The following is an 8,658-nucleotide window of genomic DNA, read 5'->3' as shown; positions in this document are numbered from 1 at the left end:
GAAATAGGGCGAGAGTCACACAGGCACCTCCCAATCTAGCCCTTTCCTGTTCTGGCAGTCTTCCTTCTGTTCTGATATACTCGGTGTTGTCCTACAGCATGCTTACAATGATCCCAACAATTGCTCCCTTTTATCTAGAATGCATAGAGTGCGCCCTGTTCATTACTTTCTGTGCATTAGTACCTTCAGTTCTCAGGGAATCCCCCTGAGGTAGGTTGTATTGGATATTCATCTCATAAATGAGGAAATAAAGCCAGCGAAGGATTGAATCAGTATGCACCTTCTCCCACACCTACAAGAGCCTGGTTCCCCATCCTTGCACGGAATCTTTGACTTGTTCTCCCCTTGGTTGGGTTCTCCCCTTGGAAGATGCATTCCTAAGGCCAGATGGGTGCTGTACACGGTTCTAGGGAGGAACAGGAGAAGAAGGGAAGGAGAAGAGATATCTGAACCTTCTCCCTGCCAGGGACCAAAGCATCCAACTCTTGAAAGCTTTGTTGTGCCCATCTTGATGCTCCCTGTGTCATGCAGGGTCCATCTTCCCTTTGTCTCATATTCCTGTCCCCCTTCTGGCCCCTCTAGGGTCACTTAAGCTGGATTAATATGGGAACCTGGGGACTAGAGTGATAGTAAAGGGGGTAGGGCATTTGTCTTGCATGTGACCAACCTGGGTTTGATTCCCAGGATCCCATATGGTCCCCTGAGAACTGCCAGGAGTGATTCCTAAGTGTAGAGCCAGGACTAACTCCCAAGCATCGCTGGATGTTACTCCCCCCAAAAAAAGTGGGACCCTGCTTGTAGATGGGGGAATTATCACACAAATGAGGCCCAGGAGATGCCTTCAGAGGAACTGGCTAGGAGTGGAAGGAGGAAAAGATGGGGTGCTCAGCAAGTGAAAACACCCCAGAGGAAGGGGTGTGTGTGGAACCAGTCTCTGCACCTCATGGAAGAAGCGAGGGTAGGTGGAATGGGAGTGAGTGGGGGTGGAAGTTCCCTTGTTCTCTCACCCTGTCCTGCAGTTCACCTGCCATGCTTGCTACGGGGACAGTCTCCTCTCCATCCACAGATCTCGCACCCACTGGCACCTCCAGTGTGCGATTGCTTAACAAGGGCCACCTCTGAATTGGAGGCCAGGTCACAGGTGTGATAAGGGGCGGTGTCTCAGCTTTAAGTAGGGGGGCTGCTCTAGTCAGGGATCAAGGCAGATTTGTTCCCTTTCAATGGTTCACCAAAACACAGGGTAGGACAGGGTAGAGAGAGACTCTTGGTGAGGCCCAAAGGGCAAGGGAAAAGTCACAGATTTTGAACCAGGAGGCATGAGTAAAATATGGGAAAAATTATTTACCCAAACACCCATCTGATAAGGGGTTAATATCAATGATATTAAGGCACTGGTAGAACTTTACAAGGAAAAATATCTGATCCCATCAGAAATTGAGAAGAAATAAACAGAAACTGACTCAAAGGATGAAGTACAAATGGCCAAAAGGCTCATGAAAAATGCTCTACATCACTAATCATCACGGAGATGCAAATCAAACCAATGAGATATCATCTCACACCACAGAGACTGGCACACATCAAAAAGAACAAGAGCAACCAGTGCTGGTGTGGATGCAAGGGAAAAAGGACTCTCATTCATTGCTAGTAGGAATGAGACTGGTCCAGCCTTTCTGGAAAACAGTGTAGGAATTTCTAAAAAACAAACTAGAAATCGAGTTTTCACATGACCCAGCAATACTCCTTAGGGGGTATATTGCTTGAGAATATAAATATAGCCCAAGGGCCCAAAAACACAATGCAGAAAAGTCATCTGTACTTCTATGCTCACTAGCACTATTCACAATAGACAGAATCTGGAAATAACCCAATTGCTTGGGAATAGGTGAGTGAATAAAGAAACTGTGGCATATCTACACAATGGAATACTATACAGCTGCTAGGACAAATGAAGTCACAAAATTTGCTTACTCATGTATGAACATGGAGAGTATTATGCTGAGTGAAATGAATCAGAAGGAGAGGAACAGACATAGAATAATTGCACTCATTTGTGGGATAGAAAGAAACATAGTATGAGACTAACACCCAAGGACAATATGAACAAGGGTCAGGAGGATTGGACCATGGTTGGAAGCCTGCTTTAAATCCTGGGAAAGAAGACAGTTAGGATGGAGAAGGGACCACTATGACAGTGAGAGTTGGAAATGATCAATCTGAATAAAAACTGCATGCTCAAAGTATGTAAAGGCATGATAAATGATAACCTCTCAGTACCAAATGCCCAAAAGGAGAGAGAAAGAGAGAGAGAGGGAGAGAGAGAGGGAGGAAGGGATGGAGAGAGAAAGAAGAAAAGTGCCTGTCATAGAGGCACGCTGAAGCAGGGTGTGGGGGTGGTGACAAGAGGGAAACATTGTTGGTGGGAAATGTAAGCTGGTGGAGGGATGGGTGATGAAACATTGTATGACTGAAACCAATCATGAACAACTTTGTAACTGTGCAACTCATGGTGATTCAATAATATAAATAAATAAGTAAAAGAGAACAGGGGAAAGGAGAAGGAGATAAAGGGGATATACAGTGCGGGGAGAGAATGGTGAGGGAGGAAGGAAGGAAAGTGAAGATTTGGTGCTGAAATTTAGCTTTCCCTATAAACACATAAAGACACATTTTCTCTTTACTTCACTAATATTTCCCCTCATATTTTAGTTTTCTGGACACTTCACTAGCATAATGTCTACTTTAAAAGTATAGATGTTGTGGGGCTGGAGTGATAGCACAGCGGGTAGGGTGTTTGCCTTGCACGTGGTCGACCTAGGTTCGATTCCCAGCATCCCATATGATTCCCGAGCACCACCAGGAGTGATTCCTGAGTGCAGGGCCAGGAGTAACCCCTGTACATCGCCGGGTGTGACCCAGTAAGCAAAAAGAGCCTGGCAAGCTACCCCTGGTATGTTCCATATGCCCAAAACAGTAACAACAATGGGCCTCATTCACCTGACACCGAAAGAGCCCCCAATACGGCAGCGTTAAGAAGGATGAACAAGGAGAGGCTAATAGAAAAAAAAAGTATAAATGTTGGAACACTGTATGACTGAAATTCAGTCATTAACATCTTTGTAACGGTCTATCTCATGGTGATTCAATAAAATTTTTTTAAAAGTAGTTCTTGGGCTGGAACAATAGCACTGCGCGTAGGATGTTTGCCTTGCACGCGGCTGACCTGGGTTTGATTCCCAGCATTCCATAGGGTCCCCTGAGCAATGCCAGCAGAAATTTCTGCGCACAGAGCCAGGAGTAACCCCAGTGCATCACCGGGTGTGACCCAAAATTAAAAAAAAATTAGTTCTTGTGAAATTCTAGGATTTATGATATAAAGATATATATTATACACATAATAGATTATATCATAAAGATAGTAGCTTTCTTTTCTTCTTTCAACATCTAGGGTCCAGCAGTGTAAAAATCCTTCGAATTCAATGAGGTTATGATCATTCTCACTTTCTAAGTTGCCTTTTGGAGCAGTTAGCGATTTTAAAGCCCTTACCTATTCCTCAAACTGGTGTGAAGGTGTGGATCTTATTAACAGTAGCAAAACCCTAGGGTTGAAAACACCTCAAGATGTCTGCCCTCTCTCCCAGATGAAAATATCAATTGAACTATGATCTACAATAATGGAATAAAAGTCAAATAAAAGTAAAATCGAAAGGCAAAATTGAGAGGAAAAAATGATAAAATCACAAAGTAAAATGTATTAACATGTTGAATTCAATTTAAGAAGTTTTTTTAAAAAAGAAAGACAATTGAGCTCCCTACTTCTTTTTTTTTTTAAACGGAACTTTATTGTTTTTGTTTGTTTGTTTGTTTGTTTGTTTGTTTGCATTTTGGATCACACCTGGCGATGCACAGGGGTTACTCCTGGCTCTGCACTCAGGAATCACCCCTGGCCGTGCTCAGGGGACCATATGGGATGCTGGGATTTGAACCCGGGTCGGCCGCGTGCAAGGCAAACGCCCTCCCCGCTGTGCTATCTCTCCAGCCCCTGAGCTCCCTACTTCTTGTGCAATCTTGGCTGGTCACTGTCCCATCCTTGAGAAACAGTGAGATGGTTCGAGCTTCTGGGGATGTGGTGGGTTGGTGCATAGGAAGTAACTGGTCTACAGAGGTGCTCAGGGGCCTGAGGTTTGCTTTGCCTCCTCTCCCCACTCTCCTCCATATTCCCCTCTTGGTTCTCTGCTGAGACATGAGCCAGAGGACGTTAGCCCTTCACACCTGGGGTGAAGGGAAATTGTTCAGAGTTGGCCACCCCAGCTACAAGACACCCACAAATGGCAGGAGGTCCTAGGGGGCAAGTTTTTGTGGGCATCTGCTGATATCCAAGTTGACGGGTGAAACAATTGAGCAAACTCCTTATCAGCAACTGCACCCATTTTTCCACACCTGGAGCAATCATCCCAGTCTCTTTCCACTTCCCTAAAAGCTCAATATAAGGGTCCACCTGAGAGCTCAGCAGCCAGCCGTGCTGAGAGTTGGACACCTCGTTAGGTGAGTCCCCGATCCCCTGATGCCCAGGGCGGAGAGTTCGGGGCTGGGTGGAAGCAGGAGCGCATGCGGCCGACACCTTGGAGGGTTGTTCTCGGCACTGGTGAGGCTCCTTCAACCTCTGTCCTGGAGGAAGCCAGTGGGGATAGGAGCTACGAAACCAGAATCTAGGGGCGGGGGGTGGTTAATTTCTGTCCCAGGAGCACTGTGGGAGCTCCCAGGAGAAAGGGACTTAGGTCCTGGCATTGACTTCTCTGGGACCTGTCCCAGGTGCTGCATCTCAGGGTGTGTCTTTAGGAAGGCAGTGACACTCTTTAGCTTTGCCTTTAACCAGCCAGCTCAGACACCGCATCTGTGCTCCGTGCCAAGGGACTGTGCAGAGGCACTCGACGCCCACAAGGTGTGTGATACCGTCCCCGACTGGAGAGATGAAGCTGCCCCTGCTACTGCCCCTCCTGCTGGGAGCCGTCTCTGCCCGCCACCTGGGTGAGTCCTGCCCGGCCTTCCCAGCCATTGCTCTCTCCCATGTTCCTGTTCTCCTGGGCCAGGGCCGCAGCTTTATCTTCTTTGGTGCCCTCAGCCAGTGCTTCTTGCACTAGGTTTCCGCGAGACTCAGAGCTGTGACCAATATCTCTCTAGCAGCTTTCACAGGGGGAATAAAAAGCAGCCACCTGGGGAGAGAGAGGCCTTCTCACAGGTGCTTCTCACACCCCTAAAATACTCACCTGTGGGGTGAGGCACTCACACGTCTGGAAAGAGATCTGACATTGCCCAAACTGAGTTAGACCCTCCCAGTCTTGCTTCCGTGTGAAGGCCCTAGGAAGATGTGTGTATGTGTGTGAGTGTGTGTGTGTCTGTGTGTGAACTGTCCATGGTCCTAGAAGGAGACTCCAACCTGATGGCAGGTTACCTCTTCTTTAGGGGACAATGCCCCCCCTCTGGAGTGTCTGGACACCCAAGCTGACCTGAGCCAGAACCTGGACTGCTCCGGGGAGCAGAAGGGAGAGCTGGCACTGCATAGGGAGGGGATTCCATCAGGGGAAGAGGAGGCCAAGGATTCTGGCTGTCACGAGACTTTGGAGGATAAGGACGACCTGGATTCAGACCCTGCTGCCTCAGGGGACCTTGGGTGCGCCAAGGAAGAGGACACAGTTCAAGTGCAGGGCACTCCTAGGTGCAAGATCTCTCATTATGTGGTGGTGAAGACGCCCAGAGCATTTTTAGAAGCTATGGTAAGTGGCAGGGAAACTTCTGGGAAATTCCAGGGTAGGGTGAGTGAGTGTGTACTAGGGTAGGAGAGAAGATTCAGCATCTGTTTTTCCTCCATCCAGACTAGTAGTTCTTCAAACCTAGTGTGAGTGACTCTGTGTCCTCATGAGGTCCTGGTGAAACACAGATCTCTGGCTTAATAGCCTGGAGTTTGCACTCAGCACACATTCCTAGGTGATGATGATGTTGGTGCTGTGCAAAGTGCACATGGAGACCCAGAGATTCAGACAAAAGGAGCCACTCTGGGTCAGATGTCCCAGTGTGAAGTGCAGGCTTAGTCTTTCCTGGACAGTGTCCTTGCAGGCGACTTCACATTGTGTCTGCATTTATAAAGAGAGGAGAGGTAGTGCCAGATATAACCAGCATGAAGAAATATGGCAACAAGTTTCTAGACTCAGGATGAGGATGAACTGAGACCTGGAAACTATCAGGAACAGTCCCTAGGCCATAGGCCATAGCAAAACTCTCCATAAATGGTGACTGTAAATATTCTGGCTGCAGGAATATTTTACTAATACTGCTCCCTGCAAGATGTTCCTGACGACAGGGGCCGTGGAGGTTGTACAATGGGTGGGACTCTTGCCTTGCCCACAGCTTACCTAATTCGATCTCCAGCACCTCACAGGGGCCCCCAGTCCTGCCAGGAGTGATTCCTGAGCATAGAGTAGGAGCACAGATGATTGTGGCCCCAAAACAAGACAAAAAGATGTTGTTAAAGACAAGAGCTTGGAATAGGATTGAGGGGAAAGACGTGGTCCCTGGCTACCGACAGGCAGCAGGACTGTGCGACTCTTTCCAGGGTGAACTCCCCACCGCCCCCCATCCTCCTCTCTTTGCAGAGAATGTGCCGTATGGACTACGGTGGCAACCTTGTTTCAATCCACAACATCAATAACAACAATGAAATCCAGAGTTTGGTCAGTAGCCTTGGCGAAGGCCAGGTCTGGATAGGAGCCAGAAAAAACCCGGTAAGTGAGTACCCACCTCACAGGGACAGGAAGTTCTTTCTGATAGCCACCTCTGCACCCCGGCAGCTGAGATGACGAGAGCAGCAGGCAGGGGTGTTCTGGCTTAGGAGAACCCCACTCTAGGCACCTCTTCCCAACGCCCCATTGAGTGACTTCGTGTTTGTCACTTGAAATCTGCCGAGGACTGGCACAATAGGTGGGCAATGGTTCCAGGTCCAGCTTCTCTTCCCTCGCGCTTCTCACTTGGCCCACACAGCTGGTGGCTACACATTTACACACGCACCACAGTCTGACCAACTTCCTGGGAGCTTCAGTTTCCCTCAGGGTCCTTCTCTCCGAGTTTGTGATGGCAGATGAGTAAGAGCCCAGATGTTTGCTATTCAATGTATTCATGTGTCAGAAGTACCAACGTGCCAAGGTGGCTGGTTAGGAATGTCCAACCCTGGCAGGGCCCTACTCACAAACTTCCTACACCAGACCCCTGGGAAACCGTGGGTGTGTAGTGAACCCCGTAAAGACTGCATGGCTACCTGGCATTGGTCACACACTCTTGGAGCTAATGGGTCTTCAGGTAGATGCCTCTGGTTGAATGAGTCCTCAGATGAGCTTACTCATAGACTGAGTGTCCATAAGGGACACTGCGCTCTGACCAGACACCCTCTATGCCACCAGAGACTTTTTCCTTGGATTGGTTTGTCCTCTGACTCAGACTACATATTCTTTTTTTTCTCTCTATGTTTCCTTTAGTCACCGTCGAGTGGATTTACATGGACAGATGGGAGCTTTTGGGATTTTACAAACTGGGCCCCAGGACAGCCCAATGGTGGATCAGGAGACTGTGTCACCATGCTCACCCAAGGTGAAGGGATGGACATCAGGGTGAGGGTGTGTTGTGGTGGGAGGATGACTCTGACCGTTGTCCCTCTGAGCTGCCTGGTCATATGCCTTAACCCAGGTCCTGCCCGCATTGGAGACCCAGCAGATGGCTGTGAGGGCTGACGCTGGGCTTCCCGTGGCAGACAGCCAAGAACCTTGAGGGGCAGGGGGCAGATGCCGAGTGGCCTTCTCCCTTCTCCCAGCAGAGTTCAGCCCTGGGCCTGGGGAGTGGGATGGGTCATCTCTTTCCTCTGAGCTAAGGGGACAAGAGTGAAGGAATGATGTGACAGGCAGAGCAGCTGATGGAAATGCTGGTGTGGGTCAGGGTTGAAGGCAAGAGGTGGGGACAGGGCCTGGCTGGCAGGTTCCTGGCCATTGTGGAGAGGTGTGGACGCCAGAGATGAGGAGCTTCGATAGTAGCTGAGTCCATATGGGTGGAGTCAGGTTTCCACATCCTGCCTCTTGCCAAGCTGAGATACAGTCAAGTGCTTACCTCACCCTCAGTTTCCCTATGGGTGCAATGGGATGATAGTGCCATGTCTGGGGTCACCGTGGGATGAAAGGTTGTGTCTGCAGATAGACCTTCTCCCTGGAAGAGCTCCAAGATCTGCTGCATTATCTGGGGGGGGTGTGTGAGGAGTGAAGGTGGGAAGTCTGCTAAAGAGGCTGTGAGCCAGCTGATGTCTCTGTGTGCTTTGTTGCCTGTTGCCAGGGGGACTTTGGATGCGAGATTATTGTCTAAGGAGACTGCCTTTCGTCTGCGCTTCCTAAGCCAGCGGTTCCCGCTCCGGTACTAGCAACTCTGGTTCCAGCAGTTCCGGTTCCGCTGCCACCACCCTGCCCTGGAGCTTCCCTCTCACTGTCCCGGGGCACTTGGCTCCATCGCTCAGCTTCTCCAGCAATCTAATAAAGGCTCTCTCAGCAGTTCCTGACTCGTTTGTTCAATTGCTCATTTTGAAACTCCATTCGCTGGAAAACGCTAGATGCACTTGCTTCCACCATA

General features: G+C 49.2%; 1 protein-coding gene across 1 annotated transcript; it reads left to right on the top strand.

The window, feature by feature from the left end:
* Window positions 1-4,970: 4,970 nt before the first annotated feature.
* On the top strand, window positions 4,971-7,778 carry LOC101543443 (proteoglycan 3-like). The gene is made up of 5 exons (XM_055143766.1): window positions 4,971-5,028; window positions 5,464-5,774; window positions 6,651-6,728; window positions 7,527-7,638; window positions 7,735-7,778. Exons 1-5 carry the CDS (start codon window positions 4,971-4,973, stop codon window positions 7,776-7,778), a joined length of 603 nt encoding a protein of 200 aa, XP_054999741.1.
* The last annotated feature ends 880 nt before the right edge of the window (window positions 7,779-8,658 follow it).

Source organism: Sorex araneus, chromosome 6 (assembly GCF_027595985.1).
Source record: "Sorex araneus isolate mSorAra2 chromosome 6, mSorAra2.pri, whole genome shotgun sequence".
Lineage (NCBI taxonomy): Eukaryota > Metazoa > Chordata > Mammalia > Eulipotyphla > Soricidae > Sorex > Sorex araneus.
The sequence above is the reverse complement of the archived record's forward strand: the minus strand, read 5'-3'. Positions and strand labels throughout refer to the sequence as shown.